The sequence below is a fragment of the Bombina bombina genome, chromosome 12 (genome assembly GCF_027579735.1).
Source record: "Bombina bombina isolate aBomBom1 chromosome 12, aBomBom1.pri, whole genome shotgun sequence".
NCBI lineage: Eukaryota > Metazoa > Chordata > Amphibia > Anura > Bombinatoridae > Bombina > Bombina bombina.
In genome coordinates this window covers 110,690,330-110,710,343 of record NC_069510.1, presented here as the reverse complement: position 1 = coordinate 110,710,343, position 20,014 = coordinate 110,690,330, and the positions used below count along the sequence as shown (strand labels likewise).

At 41.5% G+C, this 20,014-nt stretch overlaps 1 protein-coding gene across 8 annotated transcripts in view; it reads right to left on the bottom strand.

Annotated features, from left to right (window-relative positions):
- The window catches only part of GAPVD1 (GTPase activating protein and VPS9 domains 1), a 231,021-nt gene that overhangs the window by 14,602 nt on the left and 196,405 nt on the right, over nt 1-20,014 (bottom strand). For all 8 annotated transcript variants that reach the window (XM_053695629.1, XM_053695636.1, XM_053695630.1 and 5 more), the window contains 3 exons: nt 17,866-18,079; nt 17,326-17,398; nt 3,992-4,189 (listed from right to left, as the gene is read on the bottom strand). In XM_053695629.1, the coding sequence (XP_053551604.1) occupies nt 3,992-4,189; nt 17,326-17,398; nt 17,866-18,079 (485 nt within the window). The remainder of the gene's footprint in view (nt 1-3,991; nt 4,190-17,325; nt 17,399-17,865; nt 18,080-20,014) is intronic.

Below are 20,014 nucleotides of genomic sequence, written 5' to 3'. Positions count from 1 at the left end.
TAAAATCATAGTAAAAACTCTGGTAGATTCTTCTTCAAACTCTGCCAGAGAGGCAATAACACGCTCCGGTGCTATTGTAAAATAACAAACTTTTGATTGAAGTTATAAAAACTAAGTATAATCACCATAGTCCTCTCACACATCCTATCTAGTCGTTGGGTGCAAGAGAATGACTGGGAGTGACGTAGAGGGGAGGAGCTATATGCAGCTCTGCTGGGTGAATCCTCTTGCATTTCCTGTTGGGGAGGAGTTATATCCCAGAAGTAATGATGACCCGTGGACTGATCACACATAACAGAAGAAAAATCTAGATTCTCTGAGGCGGACTGCATGTAGATTGAACGCTTAGTCCTAGCCAAGAAAGGTTTCTCTGAGAGGGTTATCGATACTCTCATTCAGGCTCGTAAGCCTGTTACTCGTCGCATCTATCATAAGGTGTGGAGAGCTTACTTATTCCGGTGTGAAGAGACTGGGTTAGCCTGGCAAAAGGTTAAAGGGACAGTATATTATAAAATTGTTTGTCCCTTAATGTGTTTCCAATTACTTTTTTTTACCAGCTGCAGAGTATAAAATGTATGAGATTTGATTTTTTAAGGCTTATTTGTGTATATGAATTAGCTGATTTTGTGTTTTGAAGCCACAACCTAATAAGATGAGTTGAGCTTGTAGGTATAATGAGATCTCATTACTTTATCACATTGTGTACATATTCCTGCTTCTTTATCTTATATTTGTCCATAAAACAATCACCAATACTTGGAGAGAACAATGGAAAATTAACATTTTATTACCTTATCTCTTCTATAACCCACTGGGAGTGTAATTTCTTCTACTGGCACTGTTAATACAGTTTGGCCTCGTGGCCAAAAACTTTCAGGATGGGTGGGGATACCACATGCTAAATAAACTAATTCAAATGCCAATATAAGGTTAATGGAAATACTTGTAAACAATTTAATACACTCCAGCAGGTAAAGTGGATCATTGGGAACAAATTAAAGGGGAGAACTATTTTGAGTAAACTGTCCCTTTAAGGCTACCAGGATACTTTCTTTTCTCCAGGAGGGTCTGGAGAAGGGCCTTTCTGCCAGTTCCCTGAGGGGCCAGATTTCTTGTGTTTAGATCTAATGCTCCACCATGGAGTTTAAAACTTGTTCTTAAGTTTTTGCAACGGGCTCCGTTTGAGCCTATGCATTCGGTTGACATCAAATTGTTGTCCTGGAAGGTTCTTTTTCTATTGGCTATTGCGTTGGTTTGCAGAGTTTGACATAGCTGCCTTGCAATGTGAACCTCCTTATTTGGTGTTCCACACTGATAAGGCTGTCCTACGTACCCCCTTGGGTTTTCTCTTTAAGGTTGTGTCTGATCATAACATCAATCAGGAGATTGTGGTTCCTTCCTTATGTTCTAACCCTTATTCTTCGAAGGAACGTTTACTTAATAAATTTGTATGTGGTTCGAGCTTTTAAGTTTTATCTTCAAGCTACTAGGGATTTTAGGCAATCTTCTTCGTTGTTTGTTATCTACTCTGGGAAGTGTAAGGGTCTGAAGGCTTCTTCGACTTCCTTATCTTTTTGGTTGTGGAGTGTTATACGCTTGGCTTACGAGTCAGTGGGACTTAGACCTCCTCAGAGGATTACGGCTTATTCCACTAGAGCGGTGGCTTCTTCTTGGGCCTTTAAGAACAAGGCCTCTATGGATCAGATTTGTAAGGCGGCTACCTGGTCCTCCTTACAAACTTTTTCAAAATTCTACAAGTTCAACGTTTTTGCTTTGGCCGAAGCAGCTTTTGGGAGAAAGGTTTTGCAGGCAATAGTGCTCTCTGATTAGGGTCCGCCTCTCTTTTACCCCTCCCGTTATCATTCAGTGTCCTCTAGAGCTTGTGTATAGTTCTCCCCAACAGTAAGGAATGATACCGTGGACTCTCCTCATATTAAGAAGGAAAACAAAGTATGCTTATCTGATAATTTCATTTCCTTCTGTATGAGGAGAGTCCACGGCTCCCGCCTGTATATTCCGATGGGCGGACCAAAATTTATTTTTCCCTTCCAGCACCATTTATAGCCTGAAATTTCTCCTACTGTTCCTCGTTTCCTTGGCAGAATGACTGGGATGTGAGGGAAGTAGGGGGAGTATTTTAAGTGATGGTAAATCCTAGCGTTTAGGAAACGCTTGGATTTACAATCGTAACAAATAAAGGGGACTTTCATTCATGAAGTATAAAATACTTCATTCTGAAAGCCCCTTTATTTGTTAGCAGCGTTTGCTGTGCTGAGCTGCTAAAGGCAGCCCACGGGCAGAATGCTATTTGGCTGAGAGGTGACGTTTCCACCTCTTAGCCAATAGCCGTGCGGGAAATACAGCTTGGCGCCAGGTTTTGTGGCGCCAAGCTGTATTTCCCGCACGGCTATTGGCTAAGAGGTGGAAACGTCACCTCTCAGCCAAATAGCATTCTGCCCGTGGGCTGCCTTTAGAAGCTCAGCACAGCAAAAGCTGCTAACAAATAAAGGGGCTTTCAGAATGAAGTATTTTATACTTCATGAATGAAAGTCCCCTTTATTTGTTACGATTGTAAATCCTAGCGTTTCCTAAACGCTAGGATTTACCATCACTTTAATCCTTTGGCTGGGGTGTCTTTGCCTCCTCCTGGTGGCCAAGTTCAGTATTTCCCAACTGTAAGGAATGATGCTGTGAATTCTGCTCATACAGAAGGAAATTAAATCATCAGGTAAGCATACTTTGTTTTTTTTCCTTTCATGATTCAGATAAAGCATGCAATTTTAAGCAACTTTCTAATTTACTCCCATTATCAATTTGTTTCCGTTCTCTTGTTATCTTTATTTAAAAAGCAGGAATGTGATGCATACAAGCCGGCCCATTTTTGGTTGAAAACCTGGGTTATGCTTGCTTATTGGTGGGTAAATGTAAGCCTCAAATAAGCAAGCGCTATCCATGGTGCTGAACCTAAAATGGTCCGGCAGCTAAGTTTTACATTCCTGCTTTTTAAATAAAGATAGAAAGAGAACAAAGAAAAATGAATAGGAGTAAATTAGAAAGTTGCTTAAAATGTCATGCTCTATCTGAATCATGAAAGAAAAAAAATGTGGTTTTAGTGTCCCTTTAAGTTGCTCCACGTTATCTGATGTCCCAAGTAGCATTAAAACTGGGTATGAATAGGATACAAGCACAATAATACATTATTATTTTAATTGTTGGAATTTGATTTCCCAAACTGACACAAAAAGGGTTAACTTATACTTTTAACACTGAATAATAATAGTATAGCCTAGCAGGAGATGGTATAAACACAGAAGGGATAAAGGGAGGTACTAATACTTACGCAGTTAGTATAGATTATCATAATGAAAGTCACCGATAGTACTCAGGAATAAAATACCCTCCCCCCCAAAAACAAATTACTGAAATATGTTCATAAAAAAAAGAATCAACTGTTGCAATAACCAAAGACAAGATAGGCTAACGCTTTTCTGAGTAATCATACATTATCTGTCTTTTGCATTAAACTTGCTGACAGCGCCACACTTGTTGCTACCTAATGTTAAAGGGATAGTAAACCCCAACATTTTCTTTTATGATTCAGATAGAACATACAATTTTAAACAACTTTCCAATTTAATTCTATTATCAAATTTTCTTCATTCTCTTGATATCCATTGCTGAAGGGACAGCACTGCACTACTGACAGGAAGCTGAAAATATCTATTTAGCCAATCACAAGAGACAAATGTGTGCAGGCACCAATTAGCAGCAGCTGCCTCCCACTAGTGTAGGATATGTGCGTATTCATAACAAGGGATACTGAGAGAACGAAGCACATTTGAAAATAGAAGTGAATTTAAAAGTGTCTTAAAATGACATGCTCTATCTGAATCATGCACGTTTAATTTTGACTTTCCTATACCTTTAATGCTGCCAATAAATTTTCAATGGGACCGCTTCATTTTCCTACTACAACCCCAATATCACTCACCTTAATGAGCACAAACACCAGCACAGGGACAAAGTCGTCTGCTCCGGGGACAGAGTACTCATTGGCCAGACTCAAGAGATTCATGATTGTTGAGCACATTCGCATGATGCATTGCAGCTTATCTCGTGGGGTCTTGTAGGCACTGAGTGTGCGAATCTCAGCCTGAGCAGACGGCCATGGTGCCTCCCTCAGATACACCTGGAAGGAAGAGAGAGGAGTTAAAAAGTGCAGGTCATCTGCGACAGATACATAACTTGGTAAGAGGCAAAGACAAATATGGCCAGAATCTCACTGGGATCAAAGAACAGAAAAATATATTTCATTCACAAAAAACAGAATTTATGTTTACCTGATAAATTACTTTCTCCAACGGTGTGTCCGGTCCACGGCGTCATCCTTACTTGTGGGATATTCTCTTCCCCAACAGGAAATGGCAAAGAGCCCAGCAAAGCTGGTCACATGATCCCTCCTAGGCTCCGCCTACCCCAGTCATTCGACCGACGTTAAGGAGGAATATTTGCATAGGAGAAACCATATGGTACCGTGGTGACTGTAGTTAAAGAAAATAAATTATCAGACCTGATTAAAAAACCAGGGCGGGCCGTGGACCGGACACACCGTTGGAGAAAGTAATTTATCAGGTAAACATAAATTCTGTTTTCTCCAACATAGGTGTGTCCGGTCCACGGCGTCATCCTTACTTGTGGGAACCAATACCAAAGCTTTAGGACACGGATGAAGGGAGGGAGCAAATCAGGTCACCTAAATGGAAGGCACCACGGCTTGCAAAACCTTTCTCCCAAAAATAGCCTCAGAAGAAGCAAAAGTATCAAACTTGTAAAATTTGGTAAAAGTGTGCAGTGAAGACCAAGTCGCTGCCCTACATATCTGATCAACAGAAGCCTCGTTCTTGAAGGCCCATGTGGAAGCCACAGCCCTAGTGGAATGAGCTGTGATTCTTTCGGGAGGCTGCCGTCCGGCAGTCTCGTAAGCCAATCTGATGATGCTTTTAATCCAAAAAGAGAGAGAGGTAGAAGTTGCTTTTTGACCTCTCCTTTTACCTGAATAAACAACAAACAAGGAAGATGTTTGTCTAAAATCCTTTGTAGCATCTAAATAGAATTTTAGAGCGCGAACAACATCCAAATTGTGCAACAAACGTTCCTTCTTTGAAACTGGTTTCGGACACAGAGAAGGTACGATAATCTCCTGGTTAATGTTTTTGTTAGAAACAACTTTTGGAAGAAAACCAGGTTTAGTACGTAAAACCACCTTATCTGCATGGAACACCAGATAAGGAGGAGAACACTGCAGAGCAGATAATTCTGAAACTCTTCTAGCAGAAGAAATTGCAACTAAAAACAAAACTTTCCAAGATAATAACTTAATATCAACGGAATGTAAGGGTTCAAACGGAACCCCCTGAAGAACTGAAAGAACTAAATTGAGACTCCAAGGAGGAGTCAAAGGTTTGTAAACAGGCTTGATTCTAACCAGAGCCTGAACAAAGGCTTGAACATCTGGCACAGCTGCCAGCTTTTTGTGAAGTAACACCGACAAGGCAGAAATCTGTCCCTTCAGGGAACTTGCAGATAATCCTTTTTCCAATCCTTCTTGAAGGAAGGATAGAATCCTAGGAATCTTAACCTTGTCCCAAGGGAATCCTTTAGATTCACACCAACAGATATATTTTTTCCAAATTTTGTGGTAAATCTTTCTAGTTACAGGCTTTCTGGCCTGAACAAGAGTATCGATAACAGAATCTGAGAATCCTCGCTTCGATAAGATCAAGCGTTCAATCTCCAAGCAGTCAGCTGGAGTGAAACCAGATTCGGATGTTCGAACGGACCCTGAACAAGAAGGTCTCGTCTCAAAGGTAGCTTCCAAGGTGGAGCCGATGACATATTCACCAGATCTGCATACCAAGTCCTGCGTGGCCACGCAGGAGCTATCAAGATCACCGACGCCCTCTCCTGATTGATCCTGGCTACCAGCCTGGGGATGAGGGGAAATGGCGGGAACACATAAGCTAGTTTGAAGGTCCAAGGTGCTACTAGTGCATCCACTAGAGCCGCCTTGGGATCCCTGGATCTGGCCCCGTAGCAAGGAACTTTGAAGTTCTGACGAGAGGCCATCAGATCCATGTCTGGAATGCCCCACAGGTGAGTGACTTGGGCAAAGATTTCCGGATGGAGTTCCCACTCCCCCGGAAGATGTTGCCTGTACAACGGCAAAGAGAATGACTGGGGTAGGCGGAGCCTAGGAGGGATCATGTGACCAGCTTTGCTGGGCTCTTTGCCATTTCCTGTTGGGGAAGAGAATATCCCACAAGTAAGGATGACGCCGTGGACCGGACACACCTATGTTGGAGAAATGATCATTTCCAGGTTAAATGGACATAATAATACAACATTAATTATCTATAGCATGAATACTTGATGTAACCAAGTTTAACTCTCACAAAATGATTCATTAAAACTTGCTCATTAACTGCTACTATGCACAACGTGGCCTGTGGGCACGACAAGCCGTTTTCGTGACGCATGGGGATCACAGAACAAATGCTATTTCTGGTGAACCCCTAACTACAGGCCAGAAATCATTGGTGGCCTAGTGAGCGACACTCGGGAGTGTCAGTGACGTTACCACGTACGCATGTGGTGACATCAAAGGGGACAGAACTGGGAATCAGTGTAGCTGCAAAGGGAGCGTGATGGGGGGGAGGTACTTTAAACCCCTCAATCTCAGCTCCCTTAGCAGCTACAAACCTCCAAGACCCTTCATTTGAAAGAGAATCACCTGCTGGAGCAGTAGTAGTATGTGTAATATAATAAAGTTAATTTTCTTGTAGACAAGTCCCTCTCTCAAAAAATTATTTTGTCTGTGTTGTCAGGTGATTACGGTAGTAACAGTGAACACCTTGCAAAAAAAACAAAACATAATTTATGCTTACCTGATAAATTTATTTCTCTTGTAGTGTGTTCAGTCCACGGGTCATCCATTACTTATGGGATATATTCTCCTTCCCAACAGGAAGTTGCAAGAGGATCATCCAAGCAGAGCTGCTATATAGCTCCTCCCCTCACATGTCATATCCAGTCATTCGACCGAAACAAGACGAGAAAGGAGAAACTATAAGGTGCAGTGGTGACTGGAGTTATAATTTTAAAATTTAGAACCTGCCTGAAAAAGACAGGGCGGGCCGTGGACTGAACACACTACAAGAGAAATAAATTTATCAGGTAAACATATATTATGTTTTCTCTTGTTAAGTGTGTTCAGTCCACGGGTCATCCATTACTTATGGGATACCAATACCAAAGCTAAGTACACGGATGATGGGAGGGACAAGGCAGGAACATTAAACAGAAGGAACCACTGCCTGTAGAACCTTTCTCCCAAAACCAGCCTCCGAAGAAGCGAAAGTGTCAAATTTGTAAAATTTGGAAAAAGTATAAAGTGAAGACCAAGTTGCAGCCTTGCAAATCTGTTCAACAGAGGCCTCATTCTTAAAGGCCCAGGTGGAAGCCACAGCTCTAGTGGAATGAGCTGTAATTCTTTCAGGAGGCTGCTGTCCAGCAGTCTCATAGGCTAAACGTATTATGCTACGAAGCCAAAAAGAGAGAGAGGTAGCCAAAGCCTTTTGACCCCTCCTCTGTCCAGAGTAAACAACAAACAGAGAAGAAGTTTGTCTAAAATCTTTAGTTGCCTGTAAGTAGAACTTCAGAGCACGGACCACGTCTAGATTATGCAAAAGACGTTCCTTCTTTGAAGAAGGATTAGGACATAACGATGGAACAACAATTTCTTGACTGATATTCCTGTTAGAAACAACCTTAGGTAAAAACCCAGGTTTAGTACGCAGAACTACCTTGTCTGAATGAAAGATCAGATAAGGAGAATCACAATGTAAGGCAGATAACTCAGACTCTTCGAGCCGAGGAAATAGCCATCAAAAACAAAACTTTCCAAGATAAAAGCTTAATATCAATGGAATGAAGGGGTTCAAACGGAACACCCTGAAGAACTTTAAGAACCAAGTTTAAGCTCCACGGAGGAGCAACAGCTTTAAACACAGGTTTAATTCTAGCCAAAGCCTGACAAAAGGCCTGGACGTCTGGATGCTCTGCCAGACGTTTGTGTAAAAGAATAGACAGAGCTGAAATCTGTCCCTTTAGCGAACTAGCGGATAAACCCTTTTCTAAACCCTCTTGTAGAAAAGCTAATATCCTAGGAATCCTAACCTTACTCCATGAGTAACTCTTGGATTCGCACCAATATAAATATTTACGCCATATCTTATGGTAAATTTTTCTTGTCACAGGTTTCCGAGCCTGTATTAATGTATCAATAACTAAATCCGAAAACCCACGCTTTGACAGAATCAAGCGTTCAATTTCCAGGCAGTCAGCCTCAGAGAAATTAGGTTTGGATGGTTGAAAGGACCCTGAATTAGAAGGTCCTGCCTCAGAGGAAGAGACCATGGTGGACAGGACGACATGTCCACTAGGTCTGCATACCAGGTCCTGCGTGGCCACGCAGGCGCTATCAGAATTACCGATGCCCTCTCCTGTTTGATCCTGGCAATCAGCCGAGGTAGCAACGGAAATGGTGGAAACACATAAGCTATGTTGAAAACCCAAGGGGCTGCTAATGCATCTACCAGCACCGCTCCCGGGTCCCTGGACCTGGATCCGTAACAAGGAAGCTTCGCGTTCTGGCGAGATGCCATGAGATCCAGATCCGGTTTGCCCCAACGACGAATCAGTTGAGCAAATACCTCCGGGTGAAGTTCCCACTCTCCCGGATGAAAAGTCTGGCGACTTAGGAAATCCGCCTCCCAGTTCTCTACGCCTGGGATGTGAATCGCTGACAGGTGGCAAGAGTGAGACTCTGCCCAGCGAATTATCTTCGAGACTTCCAACATCGCTAGGGAACTCCTGGTTCCCCCTTGATGAAAGCCACAGTCGTGATATTGTCTGACTGAAATCTGATGAACCTCAGCTTTGCTAACTGAGGCCAAGCCAGAAGAGCATTGAATATTGCTCTTAATTCCAGAATGTTTATTGGGAGGAGTTTCTCCTCCTGAGTCCACGATCCCTGAGCCTTCAGGGAATTCCAGACTGCTCCCCAGCCTAGAAGGCTGGCATCCGTTGTTACAATCGTCCAATCTGGCCTGCGAAAGGTCATTCCTTTGGACAGATGAACCGGTGACAACCACCAGAGAAGCGAATCTCTGGTCTCCTGGTCCAGATTTAGCAAAGGGGACAGATCTGAGTAATCCCCGTTCCATTGACTGAGCATGCATAGTTGCAGCGGTCTGAGATGCAGGCGCGCAAATGGCACTATGTCCATTGCCGCTACCATTAAGCCGATTACCTCCATGCACTGAGCTACCGATGGGCTTGGAATGGAATGAAGGACACGGCAAGCATTGAGAATCTTTGATAACCTGGACTCCGTCAGGTAAATCTTCATCTCTACAGAATCTATAAGAGTCCCTAGAAAAGGAACCTGTGTGAGTGGTAACAGAGAACTCTTTTCCACGTTCACTTTCCACCCATGCGACCTCAGAAATGCTAGAACTATCTCTGTATGAGACTTTGCATTCTGAAAACTTGACGCTTCTATCAGAATGTCGTCTAGGTACGGAGCCACCGCTATGCCTCGTGGTCTTAGTACCGCCAGAAGTGAGCCCAGAACCTTCGTAAAAATTCTCGGGGCCGTGGCTAACCCGAAGAGAAGAGCCACAAACTGGTAATGCCTGTCTAGAAAGGCAAACCTCAGGTACCGATAATGATCTTTGTGAATCGGTATATGAAGGTAAGCATCCTTTAAGTCCACCGTGGTCATATATTGACCCTCTTGGATCATGGGTAGGATGGTTCGAATGGTTTCCATCTTGAACGATGGTACCCTTAGGAATTTGTTTAAGATCTTTAAGTCCAAGATTGGTCTGAAGGTTCACTATTTTTTGGGAACCACAAATAGATTTGAGTAAAATCCTTGTCCCTGTTCCGATCGCGGAACTGAGTGGATCACCCCCATGATTAAGAGATCTTGTACACATTGTAGAAATGCCTCTCTCTTTACTAGGTTTGTCGATAACCTCGAAAGATGGAACCTCCCTTGTGGAGGAGAGGATTTGAAATCCAGAAGGTATCCCTGAGATATAATCTTTAACGTCCAGGGATCCTGCACATCTCTTGCCCAAGCCTGGGCAAAGAGAGAAAGTCTGCCCCCCCACTAAATCCGTCTCTGGATAGGGGGCCCTGACTTCATGCTGTCTTAGGGGCGGGAGTAGGCTTTCTGGCCTGCTTGCCCTTGTTCCATGACTGGTTGCCTTTCCAACCTTGTCTGTAACGAGCAGTAGTTCCTTCCTGTTTTGGAGCGGAGGAAGTCGATGCTGCTCCTGCCTTGAAGTTACGAAAGGCACGAAAATTAGACTGTTTGGCCTTTGGTTTGGCCCTGTCCTGAGGAAGGGCGTGGCCCTTACCTCCCGTAATGTCAGCAATAATTTCCTTCAAGCCGGGCCCGAATAAGGTCTGCCCTTTGAAAGGAATGTTAAGTAGCTTAGACTTTGAAGTTACATCCGCTGACCAGGATTTAAGCCAGAGCGCTCTGCGCGCCTGAATGGCGAATCCGGAATTTTTAGCCGTAAGTTTGGTTAGATGTACTACGGCATCTGAAACAAACGCATTAGCTTGCTTAAGGGTTCTAACTTTGCTCAAGGCCTCATCCAACGGCTCTGTGCGAATCGCCTCTTCCAGAGACTCAAACCAGAATGCCGCTGCAGCCGTGACAGGCGCAATGCATGCAAGAGGCTACAATATAAAACCCTGTTGAACAAACATTTTCTTAAGATAACCCTCTAATTTTTTATCCATTGGATCTGAGAAAGCACAGCTATCCTCCACCGGGATAGTGGTACGCTTGGCTAACGTAGAAACTGCTCCCTCCACCTTAGGGACCGTCTGCCATAAGTCTCGTGTGGTGGCGTCTATAGGGAACATTTTTCTAAATATCGGGGGAGGGGAAAAAGGCACACCGGGTCTATCCCACTCCTTACTGATAATTTCTGTAAGTCTTTTTGGTATAGGAAAAACGTCAGTACACACCGGTACCGCATAGTATCTATCCAACCTACACAATTTCTCTGGAATTGCCACCGTGTCCGCTAATACCTCCCCTAGTAACACACGGAGGTTCTCAAGCTTAAATTTAAAATTTGAAATTTCTGAATCCGGTCTCCCCGAATCAGAACCGTCACCGACAGAATGAAGCTCACCATCCTCATGTTCTGCAAGTTGTGACGCAGTATCAGACATGGCTCTCGTGTCATCAGCGCGCTCTGTCCTTAACCCAGAGCTATCGCGTTTGCCCCTTAATTCAGGCATATTATATAATACTTCTTTCATAACATTAGCCATATCATGTAAAGTGATTTGTAAGGGCCTAGATGTACTAGGTGTCTCAATCCTACGCATCTCCCGAGCGGGAGACGCAGGTACTGACACGTGAGGAGAGTTAGGCGGCATAACTTCCCCCTCGTTGTCTGGTGATAGCTTCTTTATCGGTACAGATTGACTTTTATTCAAAGCAATATCAATACAATTGGTACACATCGTTCTATTGGGCTCCACATTGGCTTTTGAACATGATGAACAAACAGTTTCCTCTGAATCAGACCTGTTTAAAACAGACTTAGCAATGAAAACTAACAAGCTTGGAAATCACTTTCAATAAGTTTTACAAGCAATATAAAAAACGCTGCAGCGCTTCAAAAATACAGATATAATTAAACAATTCTTAACAAGAAGTGTACTATTAGCAGAGGATTGCACCCATTAGCAAAAGGATGATTAACCCCTCGATACCCAAAACGGATAAAACAGATATCAATTAAGATTTAACGCTTTTAATCACAGTCAGCACACTGTCACAGATCTGCTGTGACTGATTACCTCCCTCACAAATGAAATTTGCAGACCCCTGAGCTCTCTAGAGACGTCCTGGATCAAGGAGGAAGAAGCAGAAAGACTGTGCAATAATTTTAACTGCGCAATAAGGCGCTAAAACAAGGGCCCTCCCACTCCAATCACAACAGTGGGAGCCCTGATATAACGGTTTCCATGCAGAAAAATATGTTAGCCATGTGGAAAAAATCATGCCCAAAGCGATTTATCACCAAAGTACCTCACAAAAAAACGAATAACATGCCAGTAAACGTTTTATTAAAAAAACAACATTTTTCAATGTCATGCAAAGCTATCACTAAGCCTGCTACAAGTCGCTACCACTGCAGAGAAGGCTTAAGTATTATTTCAGTGTTAACAGTATTTTCTCAGTCAAATTCTAGTCTCTAGAATATAACTCGACTGCGCATACATTTATCAGCCTGATACCAGTTGCTACTACTGCATTTAAGGCTGTACTTACATCATACGGTAACAGCAGTATTTTCTTAGTCAATTCCATTCCCAGAAAATAAAGTACCGCACATAACTCATTTGCGGAGGACCCCGCATGCTATTCCCAGTCTGAAGTTACCCCACTCCTCAGAATGTCGAGAACAGCCAGTGGATCTTAGTTACGCCTGCTAAGATCATAGATAAAAAACGCAGGCAGTTTCTTCTTCCAAATACTGCCTAAGATAGAAAAACAGCACACTCCGGTGCCATTTAAAATAACAAACTTTTGATTGAAGAATAGTTAATAGTTAATAGTTAAGTAAAAACTCCAGCTCCTCTCGCGACCTCCTTCTTTGTTGAGGGTTGCAAGAGAATGACTGGGTATGACATGTGAGGGGAGGAGCTATATAGCAGCTCTGCTTGGGTGATCCTCTTGCAACTTCCTGTTGGGAAGGAGAATATATCCCATAAGTAATGGATGACCCGTGGACTGAACACACTTAACAAGAGAAAGTGCTTTTATTTCTGTACAGTACAAAGGGGCCTCTCTAATCTATAATATAACCCCCAAAAGATTGTATGGGCTCCTATGTCACATGTGGTTACTCTTGATGACAATTTAGTCAGGAGATCACAGTAACAGCTGTAGTCAATTGGCCATTTTCAATTTTATTTACTAAAATCTAAGCAAAAATTGCTTTTTTTTATTTATTTTTTTACTTCACAATTTTTGATGCAGCTAGATCATGCCACAAATTATAAATATGATGGTATATTGCAAATCTGCTGGGCCTGCTGAAAAAAACAATATATAAATTTCTGTGGGTCACTCACGGATATTTAACTTACAATAGTGTTTAAATGTAGGTAAGCAAATAAAGCTCAAAAGCGGTTCAGTGCTGGGGTGAAAAAAGGCTTAGTGTGAGACAATAAGAAAATAATGCATTGAATTTTTATATACCTTCAATTTTAAAGGTGGTGTTACATGTAAGTACCTGGTGAAAGTAACCTATAAATACGACTATTGAAACACTGACAAAACATAATTTATGCTTACCTGATAAATTTATTTATTTCATGGTGGTGAGAGTCCAAAATCCATTACTCCTGGGAATTACTCTTCCTTACCACTAGGAGGAGGCAAAGATCCCCAAACCTCCCACTTCACACATACCTCAGTCTAATGTATAGCCATGCAACTGAGGTAAGAAAAAGGAATAATAGCCATAAAAAGAGCAGAAAAAAAAAAGATGTGCTAAAGAAAATGACTAAACCCAAAGACAAAGGGTGGGGTCTCGAGGACTCTCACAACTATAAAATAAATTAATTTAACAGGTAAGCATAAATTATGTTTTCTTTCATACAGGTGGTGAGAGTCCACGAGTAATAACATAAAGGAAGGGAAAAAGGGAAAAAAACATTTTCTCACTGAGAATATCCATAACCTCAATAATTCTTTTTTTGAATATACTTAAAAAATAAATCAATCAGGCAAGAAAAAATCAAGCTGAGACAACTGCCTGAAGGACCTTCCTACCAAAGGCTGCCTCAGAAGAGTAAAAAACATCAAAATGGTAAAATTTTATAAAAGTATGCTAAGAAGGCCAAGTAGCTGCTTTGCAAATATGGTCAACTGAAGTTTCATCCTTGAAAGAATTGGCAACTGACCTAGTAGAATGTTTTAACCAAGAAGCCAAAAAAACAAAGAAATGTGTCTAAAGTTCTTAGTAGCAATGTAATATGTCAATGCCCTAACATCCAGATGATGCAAAGATATCTGAAGTATTCTTAGGATCAGGACATAAAGAAGGGACATCAATCTCTTTGCTAATGTTGTCTAGAGAAACAACTTCAGGCAAGAAGTCAAAAAGTAGCCTGTAAAACTGTCTTATCCTGAAGAAAAATAAGATATAGAGGATCACAAGGAATAGTAGATAACGCAGAAGCACTTCTAGCAGAAGAGATGGCCAAAAGGAACACAACCTTCCAAGAAAGCAGCTTCATATCCACCTTATGTATAGGTTCAAAAGGAGAAGACTGCAAAACCCTTAACACCAAGTTAAGATTCCATGGAGGAGAAAGTGTTTTGATTACAGGTTTAATATAAACCAAAGCTTGAACAAAACCATGAAGATAAAGAAGATTAGCAATCTTCCCATGACACAAGAGTGAAAGGGCAGAAATGTATCCTTTCAGAGAACTGGTAGGTAGACCTTTATTCAGACCATCTTGTAGGAACTGCAGAATCTTAGGAATTCTGAAAGAATGCCAGGAAAACCCCTCAACCATACACCAAGAAATAAAGGCCTTCCAGACCTTATGATAAATCTTCCTAGTTACAGGCATAAATTAAGGTTTCCATCACAAAATCAGAGAAACCTCTATGTCTAAGGACTAACCTTTTAATTTCCATGCCATCCAGTTCAGAGACTTGAGGTCCGGATGATCTGACCTTAGAGCAAACATCCTCAAACTTGGCCCTTCAGAGGTTTTGGAACTACTATTCCCATGATGCTCAGCCAGCATATCATCTGGCTGAGCATCATGGGAAATGTAGTTCCAAAACCTCTGGGGGGCCAAGTTTGAGGATGTCTGCCTTAGAGGAAGATGCCAAAGAGGGCAGCTGGACATCTGAACCAGATCTGCAAAACAAATCCTTAGAGGCCAAGCTGGGACAATCAAGATTACTAAATATTTCTCAAGGCTTATCTTGGAAATCACTCTGGGTAGAAGCACCAGAGAAGGAAACCGATAAGTAAGCTGAAATGACCAAGGAGCTACTAGAGCATCAACTAACTCTGCTTGAGAATCCCTGGACCTCACAAAGTACATGGGAAGCTTGTTTTTCCAAACAAGAAGCCATCAGTTCTCTCTCTGGAAGACCTCAAAGATCCACAATCTAATTGAACACATCCTGCTGAAGAGACCACTCCCCTGGATGTAGAGATTGACGAGTGAGAAAGTCTGCTTCCCAGTTGTTCACCCCTGGAATATGCATTGCAGAGACTAGACAAGAATTGTCTTCTGCCCAGGAGAGAATTTGAGACACCTCCCTCATCGCTAGAGAACTGTGATTTCCCTCCTGATGTCTGATATAAGCTACTGCTGTGACATTGTCTGTCTGCAAATGGATATGAGACTCTTATCAACAGAGGCCAAACTTGAAGAACCCTGAAAATTGCAGAACATTTATAGGTAACCTCGCCTGCCGAGGATCCCAGACTTGCATCTGTAGTGATCACAGTCAAGGTTGGACAAGCAAAAGAAACCCCCTGAATAATAAACTTATGATCCAGCCATCAAGTCAGAGACTGACTTGTACTGGAATCCAAAAATATATTTTGAGACAGTGGAGTATAATCTCTGCACCATTGACAAAGCTGAAGAGGTCTCATGTAAAAACGAGCAAATGGAATGGCATCTGAAGCTGCAATCATAAGACCTATAACTTCCATACAAAGAGCAACCAAGGGGAAAGAGAGAGACTGAAGGTTCAGACAAGCCGACACCAATCTACCTTCTCTACTCTTTTAAAGAAAGACTCATGCAGACTGAATCTATTTCAAATCCCAAAAAAGGTACCTTTGTTAGAGGAATTAAAGACCTTATTGGAAAATGAATCCTCCAACCATGTTGTTGAAGCAGTCAGTTGGGGTATTGCAGCGTTTCCATACCTGGATGACTGATTCAGTCTTTTTCTTTAGCACAATTTCACACCGAGTTCAGATCACAGACAAAAGGGCACCCAGAACCTTTGTGAATATTCTTGGAGCTGTAGCCAAGCCAAATGGTAGAGCAACAAACTGAAAATGCCTTTCCAGAAAGGCAAACCTTAGAAACTGGGAAAAAAAAGACAAAGTGCGAAAGTAATTATAATAAAACTAAAGAGATTTATGCTAACCTGACAAGCATTAATCTAAGCGTGCCAAAAATGCGCAAAAGAGCGGCAAAGTAAAGACTTCGGTATTTGGGAGGGGTTTTATAGAGCTCTTGGGGTTTGAGAATCATTGCCTCCTCCTTGTGGTAGCCAAGAGTAATTCCTAGGAGTAATGAATCGTGGACTCTCACCACCTGTATGAAAGAAAAAAAAATTGGGTAAATAACAGGGGCTGTGTTGACTCTACCTTTAACAAGCTTTTCAAATGCTGATTTCACTGAAATGATTTTAATGTTGTACAGACAAGTTTAATGTCCCTTTAAAACAAAACTTGCCATAACTTAACAAAAAAACAAAACAAAAACAGGAAAATAAGCAGAATCCACAAGGAATATACAAAGTCACCAAATGAGTATTGAGGACGACGATCTATCTATAGAGTACTTGATGTATTTACTGCCCTAAAGGTGACTAGTGTACCCCACCCAGCATTTATTTACTCAGTATGGTCTCCCGTAGGTAGAGAATTGTGTTTATAGTCCAGTTAAATGAAAAAGGTTTAGTTTGGCAGAAATGCTTAAAGGGCCATGAAGCCCAGAATTTTTCGTTCATGAGTTAGATAATCAGACAATTTTTTAAGTAAATTTAAATTTTACTTCTATTATCAAATTTTGCTTAATTCTCTTGATATCCTTTTTTGAAGGAGAAGCAATTCACTACTGAGAGCTAGTGGAAAACATTGGGTGAGGCAATTACAAAGGGCATTTGTGTGCAGTTACCAATCAGCAGCTAGCTCCCAGTAGTGCATTGATAATCCTGAGCCTACCTAGGTATTATTATTATCATTTATTTGGATAGAAACACAAAATTCCGTAGTGTGGGTAAGTACGTTTTTTTAACAAAGGATATCAAAATACTGAAGCGAATTAGAATTAAAAAAACAAAAAAAGGAAAGTTTACTAAATTGTAAAGCTCCGAGTTTCATTTTGACTTTACCGTCCCTTTAAAAAACTAATATGCATATGAGGTTGAAATCCTGAAGTTACCTCTGGAATCTGAAGCGCTCTGTGATTGGCTGTAACAACTTTTGATAATCTTTGGATGTGTTCATGCAACACCCTGTGGAGAGACAAAAGCACTGTTATATAAATGGCAAAGAATTGGGGACTTCTTATTCAGCAGCACACAACTGAGCGTACATTAAGGCTCTTTAGTTCCTATCCCCAGGATCCACTCACAGTCTAGAGTTCTTGGGTGACAACAGGTGAGTTAACCACAAATGATAAGCAAGTGATTATGTTTGGCCATTTCATGGCTCCTAAGGACTAGAATTTAATATCCGTGATCTACAGCACCAAATGTCTCCTCACTCTTGCAACGTAATCTCTTGCTCCATCTATGGCTCCTATACCACACACGCAGCTCACGGAAATCTACAACTCCCCTCTTTCAAAATTACTAAACTTCAAGTGATTCCACTCAACCATTTCCTCAAAAGCATTGTTGCCCCTCTCCCTTAGGGTTTGCACAACTCCCCAACATAAACCTTTTTCACATCTTCTTTATCCAACCCAGGTGATACTCACTGATCCCGCAGTATGTCTGCATCCTGGTTGGGGTAGAAAGCCAGCTTAAAGATGCGGTTCATCACGCTCCGTTCTATAGCAGTCTGTGCATCTTGTAGTTGCTCCTCGCTAGCATTCTGCCAGATGACGTCTTGCGCCATTGCTCCATAGAGGGACTGCAGAAACTCTTCTACTTGTGCAGTCTTATCATCAGCAGCCGTCAGCTTCTGAAAGTCTGAAGGAAAGATGATTGAACTATATCCGGCTTGCTCTAAGACAAGATCCAAGAGGTTCCTGTAGATTATCTAACAACTTTACAGGTTTAGGGTAACCAGAAATGGAAGACACAGGTCTATTTATAGTAGTCTTCAGAATAAGTAGGCAAAACAAATTCCTGCAACAAGAGTAGACCTTTCTTCCAATAAGTTTATAAGATCCCATTAGAAACAGAAGGGGGATCTAGCTGACCCTTTATGCTATTCTGTAAAACGTAAATAAGCTATATACACTCCACAGACCATAGTGCAGTACGACTGCCTATATCACATTCTAGCTGTAAACGTAACAAATGCATAGACATTACTGTTACAACCAAATGTTAAAAGGGACACTATACTCACCATTTTAATTCATTAATGCATATGAAACAAAAATTGAAATGAATACTGTTTAAAGGGATACTAAACATATTTTTTCTCTCTTAAATGATTCAGATAGAAAGTTGCTTAAAATTGCATGCACTAATTTACTCCTATTATCAGTTTTTCTTCATTCTCTTAGTATCTTTATTTGCACCTGGGTAGCACTGGCTGATTGGTTGCTAAATGTAGCCACCTATCAGCAAGCGCTAACCAGGATGCTGAACCAAAAATAGGCAGGCTCCTAAGCTGACATTCCTGCTTTTTCAAATAAAGATATCAAGATAATGAAGAAAATTTGATAATAGGAGTAAATTAGAAAGTTGCTTAAAATTGCTGCTATATCTGAATCATGAAAGAAAAAAATGTGGGTTTAGGCTCCCTTTAAATATAAACTAAAACAAATACATCTGTATTCGTTGCGTACCAATAGTGGAGAGGCACGACCTGCTTCTGGTCATTGGCTGGTAAATACTTCCTGAAAATACTTATTGTTTAATAGGTACTTATAGACGTTAATAGCAAGTGCACAACTCGTATTAAATGTATAGCACTGATTTTCAAACCTGTCCTTGGGCCTCCCTAACAGGTCAGGTTTTCAGGATTGCCTTGGGTGAGAGCAAGTAAAATAACCGTGTTTACTAATCAGCTGATTATTCCACCTGTGCTCAAGTACAGATGATATCTTCAAACTCTGGCCTGTTATGAAGGCCTGCGGACAAGTTTTAAAACCAGTAGTATATAGGGTTAAAATAGATTTGACTTCATATTTTTCCAGGAAAATCAAAAATATCAACACATTTAAAAGGAAATAGAACTGTTGAGCACAATTACAACAGGTTACTACAGTTTTTTATTATAATGATGAGAAAACATAATTTATGCTTACCTGATAAATTCCTTTCTCCTGTAGTGTAGTCAGTCCACGGGTCATCATTACTTCTGGGATATTAACTCCTCCCCAACAGGAAGTGCAAGAGGATCACCCAAGCAGAGCTGCTATATAGCTCCTCCCCTCTACGTCACACCCAGTCATTCGACCAAGAACCAAACGAGAAAGGAGAAACTAAAGGGTGCAGTGGTGACTGGAGTATAATTTAAAAATTTAGACCTGCCATAAAAACAGGGCGGGCCGTGGACTGACTACACTACAGGAGAAAGGAATTTATCAGGTAAGCATAAATTATGTTTTCTCCTGTTAAGTGTAGTCAGTCCACGGGTCATCATTACTTCTGGGATACCAATACCAAAGCTAAAGTACACGGATGACGAGAGGGACAGGCAGGATCTTTATACGGAAGGGACCACTGCCTGAAGAACCTTTCTCCCAAAAACGGCCTCCGAAGAAGCAAAAGTGTCAAATTTGTAAAATTTGGAAAAAGTATGAAGAGAAGACCAAGTTGCAGCCTTGCAAATCTGTTCAACAGATGCCTCATTCTTAAAGGCCCAAGTGGAAGCCACAGCTCTAGTAGAATGAGCAGTAATTCTTTCAGGAGGCTGCTGTCCAGCAGTCTCATAGGCTAAACGTATTA